The sequence below is a fragment of the Dasypus novemcinctus genome, chromosome 14 (genome assembly GCF_030445035.2).
Source record: "Dasypus novemcinctus isolate mDasNov1 chromosome 14, mDasNov1.1.hap2, whole genome shotgun sequence".
Lineage (NCBI taxonomy): Eukaryota > Metazoa > Chordata > Mammalia > Cingulata > Dasypodidae > Dasypus > Dasypus novemcinctus.
Window position 1 is genome coordinate 30,667,052 of NC_080686.1, and position 24,060 is coordinate 30,691,111.

The 24,060-nt window shown below is 36.4% G+C and overlaps 1 protein-coding gene across 1 annotated transcript in view; it reads left to right on the forward strand.

The window, feature by feature from the left end:
* The window catches only part of PREX2 (phosphatidylinositol-3,4,5-trisphosphate dependent Rac exchange factor 2), a 328,672-nt gene that overhangs the window by 83,523 nt on the left and 221,089 nt on the right, over positions 1–24,060 (forward strand). Inside the window, exons 5-7 of the mRNA XM_058275621.2 lie at positions 3,340–3,441; positions 10,397–10,558; positions 22,473–22,606. Of these exons, the coding sequence (XP_058131604.1) occupies positions 3,340–3,441; positions 10,397–10,558; positions 22,473–22,606 (398 nt within the window). The remainder of the gene's footprint in view (positions 1–3,339; positions 3,442–10,396; positions 10,559–22,472; positions 22,607–24,060) is intronic.

Sequence of the window (24,060 nt, forward strand, 5' to 3'; positions counted from 1 at the left end):
TAACTCGTTTCTGATCATAGGGGGAAAACATTCAGTCTTTCATCTTTAAGCTGTAGTTTTATTATAGATGCTTTTTATCAGATTGAGGAAGTTCTATTACATTTCTAGTTTATTGAGAGTTTTTATTATTAGTGGATGTTAGATTTCCTTGAAGGCTTTTTCTTCATCTGTTGATATGATCATTTAGTTTTTGTCATTTGTTCCATTAGTATTGCGCATTACCTTTACAAATTTTTAGATGTTGGGCCATCTTTGCATTTAGGGATAAATTCTACTTGGTCATGTTATATTATTCTGTTTATGATTCTGGATTCAGTTTATTTATATGTTGTTAAAGATTTTTGCGTCTTTGTTCATGAAGGAATTTGGTTTGTAGTTTATTTTTGTTGTAATGTCTTCCTGTGGCTTGGTATTGGCCTGGCACCATGAATTAGCTTGAGAGGTATTCTCTCCTCTTGTTTCCTGAAAGTTTATGTAAGGTTAATACTATTTCCACTTTCCATATTTGATAAAATTAATCACTGAAGCCATTAGGGCCTATCCCTTTATAAATTTTTTAGTGTGCTATTTTAATTCCTTTGTTGATTTTCTTAACTATATTGTTTAGTGTCATTTTTTTTAAATGCAGTTACTGTTCTCTGTTCACTTATTAATCTAATTTTTATAATGTGACCTAACTTTTTAGGGGTCACCACTTTTTGCTTAGCTTATTTGTCAGTCAGTGACTTGTTAGTGGTTGTGCTCAAATTGTTATCCATGTTGTCCATGGATCTGTGTGTGAGTGTGGAGCGGGAGTACATTCAAAGGTCAGGCAGTTTTCAAGTCTGACTCGGCTTTTTCCTTCCATGGAGTCTTCTCAGGTCTTCCTGCTTGTGTGCACAGACTTCTAGTCAGCCAGGGATGAGTGCAGAGTTTTTCCAAGACCTCTATGGGTCTCTCCATTATCGCTGTTAAGAGTTTGTCTGATTTGTCAATCTGACACTGGCCCCAAGCAGGACCACAACCTCACACTAGCAAAATTGCTGCCATTGCTGATTGTACTATGGAGTGTGCTGTTTTTGCTGACTCTACTATGGGGCATGGGATTTTTGCCCACTGCTTCAACCAAGTCTGTCTCCTCCATCAGTAGGTTTTGAGGGCAGTCACACTGTGATCGTGCTACTGTATAGGACAAGCTGAGGGGGTGGGGGGCAGGGAGAGTATGGGACAAGCCCCAGGCAAGAATGCCACAGACTCCCACTCTCCTTACCTAAAAAGTTCAGTTTTTCATGAATAAATACTTCTTAATCTGTTGTAATACACCCTGAAATTACAGTTTTTGAAAGTTTTACCCGTTTTTATAATTTTTTTTAATAGCATTTACTAATCTCTTCACCCTGCCATTGCCAGAAGAAGCTCCTAATCCCCTGAAATTTTAAGGGTCTTTATAAAATATAAGAAACACTTTGTCTTATCTGATGCATTTGTTCTCAGCAGGGTTGACTCAGTCTAGTTTTGTCTGCTGAATTGGGAGAAGCCACATTGAAAAAGTCACCAGTCAAGAATATTGCCTTTAGATTGTCCTACAGAATAGTCTGGTAAAAATAACCTGGCTTTTATAGTTCTTGCCCTGGCACTAACTGGCCACCAATTATCTGGATGACTTTAGGGAATTTATTATAGCTCTGGTATCATTTTCCTTTTCTACAAAATGAGGATAAAAACAAGCATCTTTTGAAAAACATAAAAGAAATTAAAAATTATTATTTGAATTCTTGGATATGCTGCTACCTCAGTAAGTTTTTTTTTTTTTTAATCATCAATGAAATGTCTGGGAGTTGTAATTTAGGAAATATACTCTTTATTCACATATATTTGTATATATAAGAAGAGGACTGGCTCTCATAAGCCAGTCTAGAATGGTGTACGACCTTTGCTTTGATTGAGAAAGTTCGTAATCCATGTAACACTAATAATCAGGGGTTCCTTTAGGACAGTCCAGTCCAGAGCTAGGTAAAGGGGGTGGGCATATCTATAAGGGGTGCTAAGTGTTAACTCACACTGGGGCATCTTCATTGGAAATGTAGAAACAGTGAGATCTAGGTCATTGCAATGAATAGGATTTCTTTGGGGAAAATACCATACATGATTTGCAGGAATAGTTTGATAAACTGATTGCAGTAGGGATGAGACCCCCAAGAGGATGCCTGAGTGTGAATAGATGTCTGATGCTCTGCCTTAAAAGGTTCTAAGTAAAGTTAAATTCTGGGCTTTGGTTTTGCTGACTTGGATACACAAGTTTAGGACTGTGGTTGAGTTGCTCAGGACAATGGAGACTTGTTCTGCTGTCATCCATCAGTTGTCCTTTTACATCTTGCACACATTAGCTTGTTCTCTAAATACATATGGAATGATATTGTTAAATTATTGGCAAGAAAGGTGTTATTATCAATTTGACATTTGAGGGCCCCTCTTCTCTCTTCATTCAATATTTATTAACCACTTCACCTAAGCCAGTCACCTTGCCAGGCACCAGTTTCAAAGCTAAGTTTCTTTGCATTGCTACTAAAAACACATGCCAAAGACCCATTGCTTATGAGGATCAAGGCTTTACTGATCTGAGGCTGTTCACTCTTGACCACCATTTTCTAGTAAATGGAAATCATTTCAACTTCATTTCTCTCTGGTTTTTGGTTTTGCAGTTTCTTAATTTTCCTTGTCCCTGAAAATCATATCTGATCTTCCTGATACTGACTGGTCAGTGTCATTGGTGAAAGGATAGTGCTAAAAGTGACTTAGAGATCACTGGTAAAACTTGCCAGATTTACAGAGCAGAAACTGGACTTCTGAAATCAGTCCAAGTTACATATGGCAGAGCTTGTGTTAGGACCCAGTTTTCTTTATGCCTTCTCCTTCTATAATTGAATCAATCTCTCTCATCTCTCTCTCATCTGTCTATCTATTGGTCTGTCTGTTTGTCATGTCATCTATATCCATCTTTCTGATTATGCATCTACCCATCTATCCATCCATTGTTCCATTCATCTACCATTCATTCATTCCTCTATATCTCTATATTTCTGTATTTTTCCTCAGACTTTTTCATATCAGAGGAATATATGTGGAATTAATTTTTAAGGCACAGATTAAAAAACAAGATTTTGAAAACATTTTGGTTACTGTAACTAATATGAAAGGCAAAAATAGTTCTCTTTCTCTCTCTGTAAATGTTATTTATGACTGGATATGTTCTTATATAGAAACATATGCGTTCACCAGTTTTCAACAGATAACTTCATGGTAGAAGAAAGTTTCATAGCCTCGGGTTTAAAAAATTGAATTGTTTTTCTTTTCATCCAGAACTGCATGCTACTTGGAGGACGGAAGAACACAGATGTTCCCCTAGAAGGATATTTAGTAACCCCTATTCAAAGAATATGCAAGTACCCTCTCCTTTTGAAGGTATTTTATGTGTTTGTTTATGTGTTTGTTTTGTTGAAGCATTTTTCTTTATATCTGCGTATTTTGCTGATGATCTCATTTTAACCTCTCTTTCCAATAGCCTGACATTATACAAAAAGGACAGACCATAGTTTTTGGGGAAAAAATTGACTATTTTGTTACTCATTCTGTAGTGTAGGAAACACAGCTTATGGGAAAGAGGCTTTCAGTGCTTTTTGTAGAAAACGTCCTTGTTTGAGTTTCATTTAGAGTAAATGCATTAGTTTCGCATGGTCCCTTTAAAAGAGGGTCCATTCAATCCGCTGAGGCCAGTTTTATTTGCACTTTATCTATAGGACCATTCATCAAAGTAAGCCCACTCTTGGTGATTTTTTAAAAATTTCCTCTAACATTGGTGACTTCATGATGCTAACAAAGCTAAGGTCAAAAGTACATATTTCAGAGACTTGCTTTTTAATTGTTAAAATGCTAGGGAATATTGTGGCGCACATGTGCCAGGAAATCTCTGGAGGATGGGGAATGCCCTCCTGATGGCTGTAGGTCTGTTGTATCATTCGAGTTAACAGCATTTTTTTTATTATGAAAAATATGTAGTAACCTACTAGCCACTGCCCTTACCAGGAGTGTTTATGAACAGGTCTGAGCAGTGGTTTCTGAAACTGTGTTTCTTTGGAGCTCTAACGTCAGGATACACAGTTTAGGATGTTGGTTGAGTACATGGGAACTGGGTTCAAATCATGAATCTTCTGCTTACTAGCTGTGTGACTGGGGCATATAACCTAATCTGTTAAAACGTTGATTTTTCATTCATGAAACAGAGAAGATGATAACAATGATGGCATTATAGCATACACCCATAGGAATAAGTTCGTGTGTATGTATGTGCATGTAAAGGAGTAAATAATGATAATGATAATTGAGTTAGCTTACATAAGTCATTTAATATAATACGTGCTCCTTGAAAGCTGTTATTATTCATAAATATTTGCTTTTGATTTATTTTAATATATTATTTAATACTTGGTATCAACATTTCAAAATACTTAATGTGTTAAACACTAAATAAATCCATATTGTAGAACAATATGGGCATATTACCTATTCTTATTGCTTTACTTTTTAAGAAATAAGTGTTATGAATTTGAACTAATCCTTTTTTTATTACAACTATTGTCAACTTCATAATTGCATTCTGAAACTGAGGAACCACACAGAGGAGGTTAGATGGGGGTGTCCAGCTCTGCAGAGGGGTCGAAATTATTGGTTCAAAGTGATTCCTGTCATTTTGAGAATTCCTCTACACCGCTGACTTGGTGACCCACGTTAGGATGTTTACTGATAACTGCAGATAGTCCTTTTCCCTATTTTGGGATCCTGTTCTAAGAGTAAGAAGGGCTGGGATTATTAACAAGATGTACCTTGTTATATCCTGACAAAATAATTGTTATAAACCACTCATTTCTTGCTATGAATGACCTCAGGTGTTTGAACTGATGTCTCAAAAAATAGGATCAGGGACACATCCTTGCTTAGCAAGAAGGAAAATCAGTTCAGATCCCATGAGCAGTGGATAGATGATATCCTTTCCCATTTTTGGAAGATTATCTTCATACACACACACACACACACACACACACACACACACACAGACATTCCATGGGATGCTGTTTACTAATTAGTAGATATGTTGGTGCTGACATTTATCTTTGTCCTATAATCAGCTGTAAAATTAGGCTGGAATTCACTTTGATTTGGGATGGTTTCATTTATCCAGGGAAAAACAGTGAAGGGATTAGACTATCATTTTATAAAAGGTATATTGAGCTGAGCAGGTATAGCTCAGTGGTTGAGTGCCTGCCTCCCATGTATAAGGTCCTGGGTGTTCAATTCCTGGTACCTCCTTTAAAAAAAAAAGGTATGTTGAAAAAAACCCATGTTGGAGTTCAGGGAAAATGAAGTCAGGGTAGGCAGGCAAGGCTCAACTCTTTCACAAAAATGGAGAAAGGGCCAAAAACTGTTTAGGGGTCAGCAGACTAGGACTCCCACAGGAAGGTGAGGGACAGAGAGTTGAAGAACCTGAAACAACAAACCTGAGTTACCAAACCCTGTGGTAGCCATGAAGGGCTTCCCCATCCCCATCCCCAACCCCAAGATATTAGGCCAGGGTAAAACCCCTGGTTCCCTGCAGCCCACTGAGAGGGGAAGAGATGTCTTCTTTCCTGTCAGCTATTACAAAGGAAAGGGGAGGCGGTGTTGGAGGGCTTCCCGTCAGTGAATTTGGCCAGCAGAGCCCACTTTGAATCTCTGGCCAGACCAAAATACAGGAAAGTGGGGATTGAATGAAGCACTTCCCTGGGAAGGTGTGCTGATGGGCACCATCTGCTGGCCAGTATGGAAATTGCATGAGAAAAACTTTATGAGAAAAAATTACTTAAGAAAAACTCTCTTAACACTAACTCATGGGAGAAAATCTGCACCCCATTAGTGAGTCCCTCACATGATTTTGATAACTTAAGCTGGGCAATTTTAAAGACTTAGAATAAGTTGAACTAGATATCAAAGAAGAGCTGTGAAATAAAAACAATAGGCAAGAGAGAGAAATTGGCCTTTGGAGTAAATTCACCAACATATTCAGATGCCTAGACATTAGCAAAATTTACAAGCCATACTAGGAAACAGGAAGAGATGGCCCAGCCAAAGGAACAGCCAAATATCCTGAAGAGATACAGGATTTAAGACAATTGATCAATGATAAGTCTACAACTTTCCTAAATCAATACATAGAATTGAAAGAAAATATGACTAAAGACATAAAGAATATTAAGAAGACACTGGGTGGGTATAAAAAACAATTTGAAAGCCTGGACAGAAATTTACAGAGCTTATAGGAGTGAAAGACACAACAAATGAGATTAAAAATATGTTAGAGGCATATAAGAGCAGATTTGAATTGCTTGAAGACAAAATTGATGATTTTGAAGACAGAACATCTGAACTGGAAAAGAAAGGAGAATAGAAAGAGAAAAGATGGAAAAAATGGAACAGGGTCTCAGGGAGTTGAATGAAGATGCCAAATGCATTATCAGTGTCCTGGAAGGAGACGTGATTAGAAAATGGGCAGAAAAAATATTTGAGGAAATAATGAAAAAAAAACTTCCCAACCGTTATGAAAGACATAAACATCAATATCCAAGAAGGACAGTGTATCCCAAACAGATTAAATTTGAATAGACCTACCTGAGACATCTACTATTCAGAATGACAAATATCAGAGATAAACAGAGGATTCTGAAAACAGCAAGAGAAAAGCAAAGCATCACATACAAGGAAACCTCAATAATAGTATGTGCTGACCTCTCATTAGAAACCATGGATGAGAGAAGAAAGTGGTATGATGTAATAAGATACTGAAAGAGAAAAATGACAGCCGAGAATTCTGTATCCAGCAAAACTGTCCTTCAGAAATGAGGGTGAGTTCAAAGTATCCACAGGCAAACAAAACCTGATAGAATATGTTGCCAAAATGTCAGAATTAGAAGAGAAACTAAAGGGAGTGCTGTAGCTGAAAGGAAATAGCAAGGGTGAGAAGAGTGTAGAAATGAAGATTATTAAGAAGGGTAATTAAAGGGTAAAAAGACAAACAATAGTAAGAGATGATAACAGAAAGCCAAAGGACAAAATGGATGAAGTAATACCTTTACAGTAATAACATTGAATGTTAATGGTTTGAACTCTGCAATCAAAAGACAAAGACTGAAAAACAAATTATCAAATTTATTTGGAATGATAAGGAGCCCCGAATAGCTAAAAATATCTTAAGAAAGAATGAAGTTGGAGGACTCTCACTTCCTGACTTTAAAGCATATTACTTGGCTACAGTGGTAAAAACAGCATGGTATTGGCATAAAGAGAGACAGATTGACCAATGGAATCGAATCAAGAATGCAGAAATAGGCCCTCATTTCTACAGTCAGGCGATTTTTGACAAAGCCGTTAAGCCCCCTATGCTAGGTCAGAACAGCCTGTTAAACAAATGGTGCTGGGAGAACTTTATAGCCATAATCAAAGGACAGAAGACCCGTATCTCACACCTTGTTCAAAAATTCACTCAAAATGGGTCAAGGACCTAAATATAAACGTAACAACCATAAAACGCCTAGAAGAAAATGTAGGAAAACATCTTCAAGATCTTGTGATAGGTGATAGTTTCTCAAACCTTACACCCAAAGCATGAGCAGCAAAAGAAAAAAGGGGTAAATGTGCCCTCCTCAAAATTCAACACTTTTGCACCTCAAAGAACTTTGTCAAAATGGTGAAAAGGCAACTGACTCTTTGGGAGAAAATATTTGGCAATCACATGTAAGGGTTTAATATCCATGATATAAAAAGATCGTACAGCTCGTCAATAAAAAGACAACACCTGATTAAAATGTGGGCAAGACTTGAAAAACAATTATCTAAAGATAAATACAAATGGTGAAGGAACACATGAAAAAATGTTCAATATTATTAGTGGTTAAGGAAATGCAAATCAAAACTACACTGAAATATTTCACACTGATTAGACTGACCACTATTAAAAAGTCAGAAAATTGTAAATGTGGGAGAGGATGTGGACAGATAGGAACACTTATTCACTGTTGGTGGGAATGTAGAATGGTACAGCCACTGTGAGGACTGTTTGGCAGTTCCTAAGGAAGTTGAATACAGACTTGCCATGTGACTTGGCAATACCACTCCTAAGCATATACCCAGAAGACCTGAGAGCAGTGACATGAAAAGACATCTGTACATCAATGTTCATAGCAGCGTTATTCAGGATTGTCAAAAGTTGGAAATAACCCAGGTGTCCATCAACTGATGAATGGATAAACAAATTGTGGTGTATACACACAGGAGAATATTATGCAGTGGTAAGAAGAAATGAAGTCATGAAGCATCTGACAACATGAATGAACCTGGAGGACATTGTGTTGAGTGAAGCAAGGAAGACACAAAAGGACCAATACTCTATGATTGCACTATTATGAACTAAATTTATTATGTAAAGTCGAGTTAATAATTTGAATATAGGTCACTAGAAAATAGAATGAGGGTAGAGAATGGAAAGCTGAGGATTAATCTGTGCAGAACTGGTAAAAAGGTTCTTTGTAAATCTTTGGAAATGAATAGATATGGTGAAGGCACATCATAGTGTTTGTAAGTAGCAGAGCTATTATATGGGTATGACAGTGGTTGAAAGGGTAAGTCTAAGGTCATGTATATTACTAGAAGGAGAGCTAAAAATGTAACATGGGACTTAATAGCATAGTGAAACCTCATGTAAAATATGACTATGGATGACATTGTGTTTAGGTCTTTATTTACAAAATATAAATACAAATATACTAGAGAGAATGAAACAAAATAGCACTATGTATTGCAGGGGAAGTATGGAGAGATTAAGATGTGATGAGGTTTGTTTTCTGTTTATTGTTATTACTATTCGTATAATGAAAATTCTCTAAAAATGATTGAAGTGATGAATGCACAACCAGGTGATCATACCGAATACCATTGATTGTACACTTTGGATGGATTTATGCTTTATAAATATGTATCAATAAAATTGTTAAAATAAAAAGAGACGTTGGTCTTATTTGTGGAACTTGAAATTGTTGGGTTTGGTCAATCATTCCATAGTTTGTAACAGGTAACTGTCAGAAGATTGTTAATGATGCATTTCTGTTGCTGTTTCAAATTATCTAAATTCATGTCTCAACTCCAGAGAGACCCATTGGGCACAATTCCACAGGATCCCAAATCATGGCCTACAGACTGAGTTTACCCCTTCCCATAATTTACAAAGGCTTCTTCTCTTTATAATTCTGGAGAAGTTTGCAGATCTCTTTTTATAAATTTGAGATCCAGCATAACTTCGCAATATGTATAATTGGGAGCAATGTAATACATTTTCTTTTGGTGTTAGTTCTGCAGAACAGAATGTGAATCTATGAATGCAGGGTCAAAGTTTATGGCAGAATTTTGAACAATAACAGAACTCGAGAGAGAATAACAACTGCATATTTTCCCACTATATTTTGAGTATTAAATTCTTTTAAAGAATTGCCTTAGGTTTCCTTAACCGTGTTAGTTACGTGATGATGGCAACTGTGGTAAAGAAACAAATGACTAATTAAAAGCAATGTGGTCACAACTGTCTAGACAGTGGGTAAAGATGTTTAATTTTGTGCTTCTAAACAGCTACAATCTTTTAATATATTTAAAAGATAATTACTCTAGTTCTGATATCCTGCATGGAAAAAAATATATAAGTAAAAAGCCAGAAATAACAGAAAGAGAAATCGAAAAACAATTAAAAAACATCTATTGAGGGGTGGATGACAGTACATTCATCACAGGGTATAAACCTGAGTTTGGGGAAAACATGATCGAGTATTGTTTTATTTTGCTAGAATATAAGGCATTATTTAAGATTTTTGCTTTGTTTATGACATATTTTTATAGTTTCTAAAAAAAGTGTTAGAAAAAAGGGAATTTAAATTACTTTTAAAATTATGGGATGTATTCATTTAAATATTTATTATTCTGGTAAAGTTTCTAGAGAAACGAAGTTAACATTAAAAAATGTGCTTGTTAGAGCAAAGGTCAAGCTTGTGAAAAAAGTTACATGCTCCAGGTGAGATAATTGAGGATTTGAAAGGAGAACTCTAACTTAGTTTTTAAAAACAAAATAATTTTAAGGGAAGAACTACAGTGACTGCAAAATGTGCTTTGGGGTAACACTCATGGATTTGGTCTTTTGTTTTTTTAATCTTTGTTTTAGCGGCGTTTGTAATGTCACTTAGAACAGTGGCTCCCATGATCTCTGCAGTTTTCATTTCCTGGTCAGTCTGAATCTGCTATACCAGAAAAATGAAGATCAAAGGGTGACTTGTTTTTTGTGTATAAACAGGAGTTGTTGAAGCGGACTCCAAGGAAACACAGTGACTACGCAGCCGTGATGGAAGCTCTCCAAGCCATGAAAGCTGTCTGTTCCAACATCAATGAGGCCAAGAGACAGATGGAAAAATTAGAAGTTTTAGAAGAATGGCAATCTCACATTGAAGGCTGGGAGGTACATTCACTTTGCTGGATCAATCATTCTTAAATTAGTTTCGTTATGGCATACACTGTGTGCAGAATTATTGGAATTACATGGAATCATAAATGGTCATTTTCCTAATTCATTCCAGAAGACTATAATCAATTCTGAAAAGTGATAATTTTCATTATTTTATTTAATTATCTTTTAGGTGCCAATTAATTGACATTTATCTCTACCTGAGTGTTTTGTGACAGAGCCCATCAGTACTGTGTGGGTATAAGCTTTGGTATTCCAGTATTCATCCATCATGATTATCCTTTTTCTTATCTTAAATTTGGTCAATAACTGCAGAGCCTGAATCCTGGAAAGAATAATCAAAGAAAATAAAGCACAATATGTATGCTCAGATATTATTTTCAGACTCTCTGAATTAGGTACTTGATGCTGAATTTCATTTTAAGTCCACTTAATCTGAATTTGGATTTGTTCATTTTTAAAATGAAGAAACTACGAATGATGAGATCTTTTTTTTTAATGAGGGAGAATTTATTTTATTTTATATTTTCTTTTTAGCAGGTAACGGGGATTGAGCCGGGGACCTCATACATGGGAAGCAGGCACTCAACCACTGAGCTACACCTGCTCCCTGATGATGTGATTTTTAAGCTCCATTTAAGATGAAAAATTTTATGGCTCCATGATTCACTAAAGAATGATTAATAAAAACATTTAAAAAAAGCAAGTGAAGAGAAATATTGAGAATATGTAGGATGTTTTTGGCTGTGGTAACTGAATCCCAGCTATCAAATGGTGTTGGAGTCTTGTTTACTTTAGCACTACATTAAGGATAAACTAAAATTCTGTCTTTAAAATAGCATGAGCTTTGGACTTGGATAATTTTTTCTGGTTGTAGAAGAAGCAATTAAGATAATTTTTCAAAAAACTGCAAAGCAGATTTATAATGTTCCCAACCAAATACTGTATCACACAGATGGAAATAAATTGCTTTTATCTTCAGGGCTTTATATTTGACTCGCTTGTTTCATATTCTTAAAGTATTGGTTTCCATGTAGACCTAAAGTATGTCTATCCAGATTTGCAAAGAAACCGTAAGCACTGATCTTAGGGAATTCTCCTTTTTATCCACTCTCTGTTATGAATCATTGAAAATGCAAACTGGAGTCTATATTCTTCTATTTTCAAGTGTCCACAGTGACCTCGCATTTCAGTATGAATGTTACCTCTTTCAAACAGTTCAAATGGCTGTGTGTTTTGCAGTTGATTCATGATGATAATTCCTTCCCAGGGAGCTGTTGTCCTGCTGTGATGAGAAAAATGGAGTAAAGTTTGCTTTCACAGTTTTGTTGTCATTCAAAAATAGGAAGAAAAACTGGTCTTGCTTTAAATTGCAGGGTTTGTCAGTGAATTCTGCCAGGGCTTTTATGAAAACAAAAACTTCAGAGACTCTTTTCGATACTCTTAATAAACTCTCACAATTTTGTTTTTTACCATGTATATCCTAAAAATGGAATGTGCTGCAGAAATGAGATTCTTTAAAAGCTATCCATGTTACTTATAGGATATACCAGTTCTACAAGGAGAGAATGTATGTGGGTCATATTATGTCCCATGTAGCCCACAGCAAGGAGGATCCTCAACTTCACCAGCCTTGGTTTTATCATTCCCTGAGTGCAATAGAAAGATAGAGCATGGAGGCAGGGGAAACTGGCTGGAGTTTAGGGAATTTTATGGTACGTTTAGGGAAATCAGATATGGATACAATTCCTGCAGGCACAAGGAAGATAATTTGTATGTCAGTCATGCAAGAAGGGTTACAACACAATTTTTATAGGAGTATGATTTGAAAATGATTGCATAAGACACAGCCACACAGTGATATGGGAGTTTGGGGGGGATGCAACTTGGAGCAGACCCAGACAACTGGTTGGCAACTTGTGATCAGAACCTAATTCCCCATCCCGGTCTATCACCCTAGAAAGAGAGGGGAAGGCATTGTACTATGAGGGCCAGGGTGGTAGCCTGGTCCCTGTTGGGTAGTTTAGGAGGAACTGCTAATCTGCTAGGACGAAGGAGATGTACCAGGTAGAGGGACACTGGGTCATACCACATGAATTTGGGCCCTGGGAGAGGGGGGATGGGTTACAGAGTTCTGAATTTGTAGTGGGGATTGTTTTTCTGCCTTCAGATAGCTGTGTGGATATCTGATCGGTACAGGGACAAAGACAGATGTAGGATGGCATGACAGAATGTGGAGCTCCTTAGAGAGTTTTCAAGTGTAGGAGCCTTGAGCTAAGGTTGGAAACAGCTCCCTCTCTACCTCCTTCTTTCAAGTAAGTCACTTAATTATCCAGGGTCTTATTTCTCTATTAATGAAAGAAAGGCTTTTTACAATAAAATCTCCCAGACAACTTTTCTATCTAATATTTTGTGCTGCTAAATTACCAGTTCCACACCTTTACGTTGAATTTAGGTAAATAATCAATTGAAAGTTATTGTTTCCAAATCTCATGATACAGTGAAAAGAATGTGGCTGTTTAACAGGCTTGGTTTTTAGTCTGGATACCAATCCTTAGTTTGGGGATAATACATAAAACTTCTATATATGGTGTGGTTATTGAAGGGGTCAAGTGAGATAAATGAGAGTGCTTTGAATATTGTAAAATACTATGTATATGTGAGGTAGTATCTTAAAGCTTTGGTTCATTAAAGCTTTAAATGAGAAATTGACCTCATTTGTCTAAAATATGCATCTATCTGCTAAAAGTGTTATATTACTTAAGGTTGTGTGGTTGTAAGCAACAGACACTAAAAGAAAACAAATTATTGAAAAGATATTTGGTAGCTCACAGAATCAACAGAAAAGGTATGGAATCAAACTTCAAAAGGGTGTCCAGATAGCTGGCACTGTTTGGCAATCTCATCAGTGCCCTTGCTTAAATGAATGAGACCTAATAATTTTTCAATCCTTATATTACTGTACTCTAGATTTAAGATCAAAATTCAACATCACACTAATCTAGCTGGGTCAGTTTCCCTCAGGGAGGGCAAAGGTCCATGACTGCCAATCTTCCAATTTCCTTTTGGGGAAATTCTGATCCACTATTGCATGCAATACAGGTAAGCCTCTCATCAGTTTGCTGAGGTATTATGATCTTCATAGTATAAATTTAACTTAAAAAAAGGTGGGAGGCAGTGGTTATATAACTTATCCAAGGTCTTCTAACAACTGGCAGCATTTAGATGTGGAAGTTGGCAAACTGATTCTAAAGCTGTGCTCTTTACCACCATGTGATTTTTTAAAAAAAATTGTACTGAAATTTTATTCATACATGAACATACTAAATAAGTATATAGTAAAAGTTGTGAACTTACAAAACAAACATTCATAACATCATACAGGGGTCCCAATGCATCACCCCACCATGAACACCTTGCATTGCTGTGAAATATTTGTTACAAATTATGAAAGAATAGCATCAAAATATTACTGCTAACTATAGTCCATATCTTATATTTGGTGTAATTTCCCCCCGACCCATACTATTACTATTTTTTGAAGTATATTTTTATTACAGAATTTGTGAACTGACAAAACAATCAGCACATATGTAGATTTCCCATATAACACCCCTTCACCAATGCACCACACAATGGTAGAATATTGGTTACAGATTTTGAGATAGTATCATTAGACTATTACCACCAACCATGATCCATAGCGTACATTTCCACCATGTGATTTTATACCCACTCAGATAAAAATTTAGTGAATTCTTTCAATTCGTTTGATTTTGCTTGCCATTTAAAAATAAGATGACATTTTAAGTTAGTTTTATATGAGCATTTATAAAGTGACTGCCACCACAGAAGCTCTGTGGTTTACATTTTAATTACTCACTTTTAAAGTTAAACTTTTTTGGAATAATTTATTATATCTCAGTCTTATATCTTATGCAAAATTCAGAACTTCCACAAGATATTCTATTGGAGGTGATTTTGGGTCATTGATTTCATATGCCTTGGAAGGGAAATTTATTAGCTGTTTAATCAGAAGCACTGACTCATTTCTTAGAACAGGACCACTCTTAGCCTTAGTCTGCTGCTTGAGTTGATCGACTTTATTTTAATGATAACTGTAAACTTTCTGTACTGAGGTACATTTACAAGGGTTTATCAATAAACATGATGTGATTTGGTAATTCAACTTTAAGATCTTGATATGCCTGCTTGGAATTGGTCTCAAATCTAGAAAAAAATAACATAATAAAATACGAGGGGGAATTAAGAATACATGAAGGTGTTGGAAAAATAATAATAAAGATAATGAGTGTATGTTAGAGAGTAAAAAGAAACAGAATAGGAATTTGGCTAGCACCTCTTGATTACCTTTTTCCCTTTGAGAAAAACAATGCTACATAGACCCTTTTAAAATCCCCTCTTATTGACTCTGGAGTATGTTTTCTGCTTGTATTTGATTGGTTGCATCTGACAGTGCATTGATGATCTGACTTCAAGTCATGTTATCTTGTTATTTCATGAATATGAACCTTAGACTCAGCATTGTTAGACGCTTCTAGAGGTTGTTGATAAAAAATGTTTCATTTTATCCACTATAATAAGTGATATGGTAGATACAAAATTGTCTACTATCTTGAGATAGAATTGATTTATAAGTGGTCGTTGATATTAAGGATAAGTGATTCTGGAAAAAGACCACTGAGAGAAATCCATTTACAAAGAGGACCAACATTCCATAAGTGGAGGTGGGTGAAAGTTTGGGAATTTTTCTCGGTAAAATTATACTTTTTATTTTTTGTTTTTGCAGAATTTACGTTGTAATTTCAGTTAATTATTTGAACCCCGAAAAGAATGAATAAAATGTTGAGCCTGTTTTCTTTTGGACATAAATTTTCTGAGAAAATTGTGTGATAAAACAATACGATAGTCTTCATTTCACATTTGACTCTTATGGTATTTTTGAAAAGATTTTTTTGGTAAGAATATTCAAATGCTTTATCAGTTTTCTCAGAAAGCTCTCATAATCCTTTGATATTGAAACTATTTTTATATGAAGCACCTATCTAGTTATCGTTCCTGTCAATTTTCTTTCCTTCAACTTTGAACAGGTTTAGCTCTACTGGATCTTTGTCTGTCAGTGGCATCGTATGTGTGGGGAATTTCAAGGTCTGTCTAATTTTGTAAGTTGTCAGTTAGTGACTATTTTTTAAAATTTTTGCCACAATGTAACTGCAAAGAATCAGTAATGAACACTCACCTTATGTAACTTATATTAAGAGAACAGGTTAACAGTAGAAGGGTTTACCCTTTCTAATAATCCATATATAATTTAGCAATATTTTTATTGTGTATGTGGAGGAGGGGATTTATTATTGTAGTTCTTCAGAAATTATGATTTTAATGTTTGAAGTAACATTAGAAATTAGGGGAAAAAGCCATTAACCATTTACACAACCTTCTGGTTGTCTTTTCTGGCAATTGTCATTCTCTGAAAACATATGTGGCACCTAACAAAAATACACTTATGAACTTCATTATCCTTCCCTGTTAAATTCTATAAGGTGCTTTGAAATTTAAGAGTTCATCATGTGTACTGACCGTAAAATTTGGCCACCACTTACATGCTTCAACTATGGATTCAAAAATTATTCAACTTCTTAAGAAATTCGATTCTGAATTATTTTTTTCTTGCTGGACTTTGTAGCATGAGGAACACTCAGGAAAAAGATCTCTTGAGACCACAGTTGGTAAGGAATTTTGCCATCCTGGGCTGTCTTTTGAGTCCCTGTCTTGATTGGGATCATCAGTTTGTTCTGTTTATCCTGATTGATCTCTTAACCATATCTAAATGTCATAAAATTGGCAAAGAAAATTATTTGGAGAAATCCAGAACCACAGCATGGAATGAACTATGTAATTAATTGTAAACATTCAGTGCTATCCCTATTTTGTCCTACATCATTGTTAGTTCATGCTGTGTCTCATTTATTAATGCCCTATTGTTGCAGTGATCATGGTGCATATAATTCTGTTTCCATGTACATTTCTAATACTGGTTTATGTCCTGCTTGGAAGTAGTGGCGCTATCTATTAATCTATGGACCCACAGCATCTGGGACCGTGTCTGATAAGTAGTAGGCCCCCCATAAGTGTTTGTGAATTGAAGTGCAATCATATGCAGATGTATTTACACTATAGTTATGTATTAATTGTTAGTGCCTTCTCACAGTGAGTTGATAACTTTGACTCTTCTGGTTAATGGCAGTGATTCCTCTACGTTAATTATTCTGCTACTTTGATGTTCTCTAATCCCCTTTAGCATTCTGTATAGGCTTATATTTCACAAATGTACCATGCAAGATTTTTCTCTTCCTTGTATTGAGTTGAGCCACCATGGTTGTCTGAAAATCAGCCATTGAAAAAGCATGTCTATAGTACTGGTTCTGTTTTCTTTTTTCTGATGGGACTGTATGGGGGGGCATCCCTCAGTGTGAGTATTTTACACTTTGCCTTCCTGGGCTGGTAGTGGCGGAGGAATAAGGTGGCTTCCACGGCTTGGGGTAGAAGTAGAAAGAGAGAAGCTTTTGGAATGGGAGCGCCTGAGTGAGTGAGTTTCACACAACTGCTCACAGTTAGTTATTCTTGATTGCTTCTTACCTTGCACTATCACTCTGCCTTCCTTTCCCAGTCTAGGAAAAACAGCTGTAATTAAAACTATCCGTAACTTCCTAGTCCTGGTTTTGCTATGTAACTAATTCTAATTGTGCGATTGATCCCAATCACATGGTCTCTGATTTTCCATGATAAATGTAGGTTCTTATGAGGAATGCATACTTAAGAAAAGACAAATCATGTAGATAATGAAAGCATATTATTTTGGCTAGTTTCTTAGAAATTGCTAAAAGGCAGCAGAACTCTGAATTATATGGGTAAAATTAGGGTTTTAAAATACTTTCATTGAACAGATACATATTTTATATGAAATGGCTGGGAAGTTCATGATGAATGATTTATACAAAGCCCTCCTGCTTTTTAAAAATATCTTTCAAATGTTGGTTTATGACTCTGCAATATATCATTACAGACACTTGGAAAAGTAACTTGTTTTCATGGGCAGAGGTTTTTCACAGCACAATAATCTGCTGCCTCTCAGATCTACACGGTGACCCATGGAACAGTCTGCAAAGCTGATTTCATTAAATAAACATTTGGTTTCTCTAAATCCTTAGGAAGAGAGAGGCCAACTGGCTAGAGGTTTAGACCAGAAGAAAATGTTTAGCACATTGCCTGGCATATTAAAAAAACCTGATGTTGGTATTCATCTAAACCAAAGCATTTATTATACTTGGTCATTCAATGATCAAATATATACTGGAGAACAGATACCTAGATTCAAAAATCAGCTTAGATTTTCAAAGTGAAGATAAAATGCTGACCAGGTAAAGTCACATGATGCAGATTTATGTGAATACTCAGTGATGATGAAATAAACGGCAGATGGGAACTTGACAGTGCAACCTGTGATAAAAATACCTCTTCTCCCCGAGGCACTGGGATGCCCTGGGAATACCTGTGCGCCTGCAGGAGCCTCTGCTCACCTTTAACTCCTGTCAGCAATGCTGCTACACACTCCACGCGAGCCTCCAAAGCAGTGTTGTGTGAAGTGTCGAAGGACCACCACGTGCGTCAGAATCACTTAGTTTCAGTCTCTAAGGTAGTGCCTGGGAAGCTGGAAGTTTTAACAAGCCCATTAGGTGTGTTTGCTACATGCTAAAATTTGAGAGCCATTGGTGTAGAGGCTTTGCTTTTTCCTGATGATATTCCTGGCATGTTTTATTGCTTCCATTATTTGGGTTTTCTAGCTAAGCATCTGACATTCTCATTTTCATCGAATTTCTTGTTCCTGACTCTTCCCTGGTAATCTGATGGCTTGTAGTGAGAACTTATTTCCATTTTCTCCTGTGACTTTTGGAGCTTGACTTTGTTAGCCTTACCTCTGGACACTCTCCTGATACTTCTAAAGAAAGGGAAAAATTGAACCTAATTTTTACAGTCTATAAACTGCATTATTTCAAAGATAAAGTCAGACTGAGATTTTTTTTACAGGGAAAGATAGTTTATCATGTATGTGGAGGAAATATGTTACAACATTATTAAAAAGCAAGTATTAAATATTTGTAGGTAGGGTGGATTGAAGGTGGGAACATGTCATGACTACTAGAATACTGTATTTATGCTTGATAGATTTTCTTCACAGTTTGTAATTTTGTATATGTCTGGGGTTAAAAAAAACTGTACTGATTTTCAGCTGCCATTGTGATGAAAATAATGCACAAATCAAGATAAATCAAAGACATGGTGGAAATTCCTTATAGTTTAAAAGAGAAAATGTGGTGAAAAGCAAAATGAAATAAGCCATTCTATTAGGATGAGGTCTTTAGAGAAAGAGGCATGTTTTGACATAGGCTCCCTAAGTGCATAAACAGTTCCTTGGGGACTGTTTAAATACTCACAGAAGATATTTCATGTCGTGACAGATTACTGTTGTGGAAGATGGTAAAAGATGATATTGTATTCATTCATTAAGCCTGCTGTAAATGTTAAAGTCACTTTGCTTCAGCAATAGAAATGTCTCAATTGAGTTCAGTAAAATATAGTATGAGTGATATTATGTATCTTTTGGAGATAAACTTTGCAGCATAACCATGAATTCCAGAAACTATGGGAGGTTAGACTTGATGTTCCCTCTGATTAAACAAAGTGTTGACTTCAAAGAGATCACTTAATGTTATTCTGTGCTTTGATCAGGAGCTAGGAGCTACTGGGGGCTTACGGTTATACCTTAGATATAATACATCTGTATATTAGCAAGCAGATTCGGAGTTTCCTATGACAGCCATGTGAACTAGATTATTCAGAAATTCAAACTACTCAAGTATGAGATGGAGGTAAATGATGTAGGGACTTTTTTGACACTAGGAGCACTTTGAATCAGTTGTAGGGTAGGGTTGCCATAAGTGTACTAATATAGTCTCATGCTGAATCAATATATGAGTGGTATAAAGGAATGATGAAATGAGAATATCACTATATTCTTCATTTGCCAGCTCACATGTAGATGGTTGTGTTCACTTCTGGGTGTTAGGTATTAAAGGAGACCCTGATAGACTGGAGAAAGTTCAGGGGAGAACTACCAGGATTGTCCACATTCCCAAAATCAAGTCATAAGACAAATGGTCAGAGAAACTGGGGATACATAGCCTGACAGGAGGTAAACATGTTAATGTTGAAGTCTTGGTGGGCTTGTCCATCATGACAGTCCCTTACACTATGACCAGAAGTCCCCATGCTGATCCAATACATTAAGCATTAGGATCACCTTTCTATAGTTGTTGGAAGGCAGGGACATAGCTACATAATTAAAGGAGCCAGTGGGGAGTGGAGAAAACTGAGAGAGCAAGGAGATAGCCACAGAGAGACTCTGGATGCTCTGGTCCAGGTGTTATGGATTCTCCTAGTCAGAATACCCTTGATTCTCGGCTCACCAAGATTATATATGATTATAATCTACCTTTCCAAAGAGGCACATTAACAAAGGGTGATTGAGTTCATTGAATTCAAGGAGCATTCCAGGTATATGTCAGTTACTTTTATAAAATTAATTTATCTCCTTTCTGGTTTATACATTAGTCCCCCTGAGTTCGACTAAGCTTGATCAGTGTCTTCTGAGAGACTGTGTATGAGGATGGAATAAATGACATTTAACTATTACAGTTAGCTCAGACCTACCAAATGCACCTTATATTTAATAATCCCAAACAAGACAGGAAAGGAATTGTTACGCTTTCTGTCATATAAGAATACGTCTGCCTATACCTGCATATGTTAATTTTGGGGATTAAAAAAAAACCCTAATATTCAAATTAGGATAATATCTGCAGCACTCTTACATAATATGTAGGTTATCATCCTGCCCTGGCTTTCATGGGTTACCATAAGAACTAGACTTAAGTATTTGTACTTTTTATAAAATTGCTATTAATAAATTCTTTTTCCATAATGTCATATAGGTCCCAAATGCAAGACTAAATATGATGTTTACTTTTTCACATTTCAATTCTATTCTCTCTCAATTTTTTTAGAGATAGGGAGGTAATCATTATAAATAAGTAATAAAAACATTATTACTGGAGCTGGGATTTATATTCATATTTGATGACAGTTTTTGCTTAATGAACACATGACAAGGTATATGAAACTGGGTAAATTTTTGCCAGATCTCTATTTATGTATCTACTTTTAGGATGAAAGTAAAGAAAAAAAGGGTACTCTCTAAAAATTTAAAATGTAACATAATGCTTCCTCTTAATTCATTTCCCACTTTGGAAATGTTTTATTGTAGGTTTAAGAGTTGTCATTTAAATTTTATTTTTTATCATTGACTAGCAAAAACTCTGTCAGGGATTATTGTGGAAATACGAACTTCAAAATTAATGTTCCAAATTTTAAATGTAAAAAATAAAAACATTGAGCCAAAATCAATCAGAAATTTACCCTCAGATTTAAAGACGTTGGGCATATTTTAATATTCTTTGGAGAGCTCACTTAGAGGTATCTATCCTCCGACAACTTCCCTTGCTTAGTCCAACTTAATGCATTTATTTATGCTAGGTTGGACTATAGTAACGTATAGACTACAACATTTATAATGGCTCAGAGTAGACGTTGATGTTGAGCTCACGCTTGACTCCCCGCCCATGTGCTCTGGTCAGGGACAGGTGCTGTGATTCAGGTGCCTGGGCTTCTCTTGTCTTTCCAGTAGCCTCTCTGGATATCCAGTAGTCAGCACTTATGTGTAGAATCAGTTTTGACACCAGGAATGGGACTTCAGTGAACATTCACTAAAGCTTTATGTAACGAAGGAGCATGTCTAAGGCACCATAGTGAGTGAAAAGTTCTCTAGAAAGTTGTTCCCTTTTAATAATTTCCCCCTTATATTTCTTCTTTTCTTTTCATCTCCATCTTAGGGCTGGTTCTATAAATTGAGATCTGGTAAAAGTTTGGAAAATTTTGGACAATTTCATATACTTTGCTATGTGTCAATGGGGCCCTTTTCCCATGCAGTGGAAAGAGATGAAAAGGAAAGGAAAGTAATGGACATGAATGCTATACATTAGTTTGAAATATCTCCTTTTTAAAAAACATGGATACATATGCTTGTGTATGGGCACATTCATCAAATATCTGAAATCTCTTTTAATTTATTTTTTTATTTTTATTTTTATTTTATTTTTTATTGACTTTGTAATAATATTACATAAAGAATATATATATGAGGTCCCATTCAATCCCACCCCCCCCAACCCACCTCTCCCCCCCCCAGCAACACTCGTTCCCATCATCATGACACATCCATTGCATTTGGTAAGTACATCTTTGGGCACCTCTGCACCTCATGGTCAATCTCTTAACAGTAGTTTTGTCTGCTGAGACTAATGAGCAGGAGACTGGAAAAGAGGAATCCTACGTTCAATATATACTTATATTAAATTTTATTGCAGTGTATCATTCATACATGAGCATACATAAACAATAAGTGTATAGTAAAAGTTGTGAACTTACAAAGCATACATGCGTATTGTCATACAGGGCTCCCATACATCACCCAACCACCACCACCTGGCATTGTTGTTAAACATTTGTTACAAATTATGAAAAAACATGGTCAAAATATTACTACTAACTATAGTCCAATGCATACGTTCTTGCACTGTTTGAACTTTCATCCTGCACATATATTGCATCTTAAAACAAAAACAAGTATAATTTTAGGAAGAAAGGTAGTCATACACAGAAGTTTCGATTAAGTAATCCGACATTATTATTTCCCTTTTTTCTGACCTAGGGGTCCAACATCACTGACACTTGCACTGAAATGCTAATGTGTGGGATCTTATTGAAGATTTCTTCTGGAAATATCCAGGAACGGGTGTTTTTTCTGTTTGATAATCTTTTGGTGTATTGCAAAAGAAAACACAGGTAAGATGATAAATAGATAACACTTTAGAAGTCGTTTATCCCTCTTCCAGGTTCATGCTTCCCCCCTGAAGTCTGGGGAACTCACAGTCTTATCAGCAAACTTCCCTTTAGTCTCAGCCTCTTTTCTTTTTTTAATTTATTATTTTATTTTTTAATTATCTTTTTTTAAAGTTAAGAGGTCACACAAAACGTTACATTAAAAAACATAAGAGGTTCCCATATGGCCTCTCTTCTGATTGTTCTCTTCACCTTCTTGTGAAACCTAAAGGAGAGGTGTTTTCTGGTGTTATTCTCATCTCACCTGCTTCAGGCCCTGGAGGAGAGGTGCGTGTGAACTCCTTGTTTCCTAAGGCTGCTTCCTAAGGATTTCCTGCTTCCTTCAAAATCCCCAGCACCTGTGAAGTTCCTGCCATTAGTTTTTCCTATTCATTATCCTTCCCCATTGACCCCCGTTTTTATAGGACACTTACTAACTCTATGCCACATGCAAATGTATTGATTGCTTTAATTCTTGCCTCTCTTGGGTCACTTTCTTTCTACCTTCTTCTGTAACCATTTGTGGTCTGTTCAAAACCCACATGGAAGCCCTAGGCACTGTTTTGGACCTGGAAACTCACAGCCTCCTCACCTGAAATGATGCTCTCCTCCAGTACATCTGAGCTCTTTATATATGGACATCCCTTTGCCTTGTCAACATGAACACTTATAAAATAGAAATCGCAATTTTAAGCCTCCCACCCTGAACGTCATCTGCTCTCCTTCTAGCTCTCCTCGTCTAGTATTCACACTTAAGCTCTGTATCTTAATATTAAGCTTGATATTAATTGGCTCTGTAACTTTAACTTTGGCTCTAGACATTTTCTAATATTTCCTATCTTTACAAAAAAGTTCTTAATTTTATGCTGACTGCTATCCCACCTCTTTTTCTCCTTCACCGTGAATCTTCTTTTTTTTATTTTATTTTCTTATTTATTTCTCTCCCCCTCCCCAACTTCACCCCGGTTGTCTGTTCTCTGTGTGTCTGTTTGCTGCCTCGTCTTCTTTGTCCACTTCTGTTGTTGTCAGCTGCACGGGAATTTGTGTTTCTTTTTTTGTTGTTGTTGTGTCATCTTGTGTCAGCTCTCCATGTGTGCAGCGCCTCTCCTGGGCAGGCTGCACTTTCTTTCATGCTGGGCAGCTCTCCTTACGGGGCGCACTCCTTGCGCGTGGGGCTCCCCTAGCGGGGGACACCCCTGCGTGGCAGGCACTCCTTGCGCGCATTAGCACTGCGCATGGGCCAGCTCCACACGGGTCAAGGAGGCCCGGGGTTTGAACCAGGGACCTTCCATGTGGTAGACGGACGCCCTAACCACTGGGCCAAGTCCACCGCCCCGTGAGCCTTCTTGAAAGAGGTTTCTCTTTTCACTTATTCAACTTCATCATTTCTTATTCTCTTCTCAGCAAAATTCAGCCAG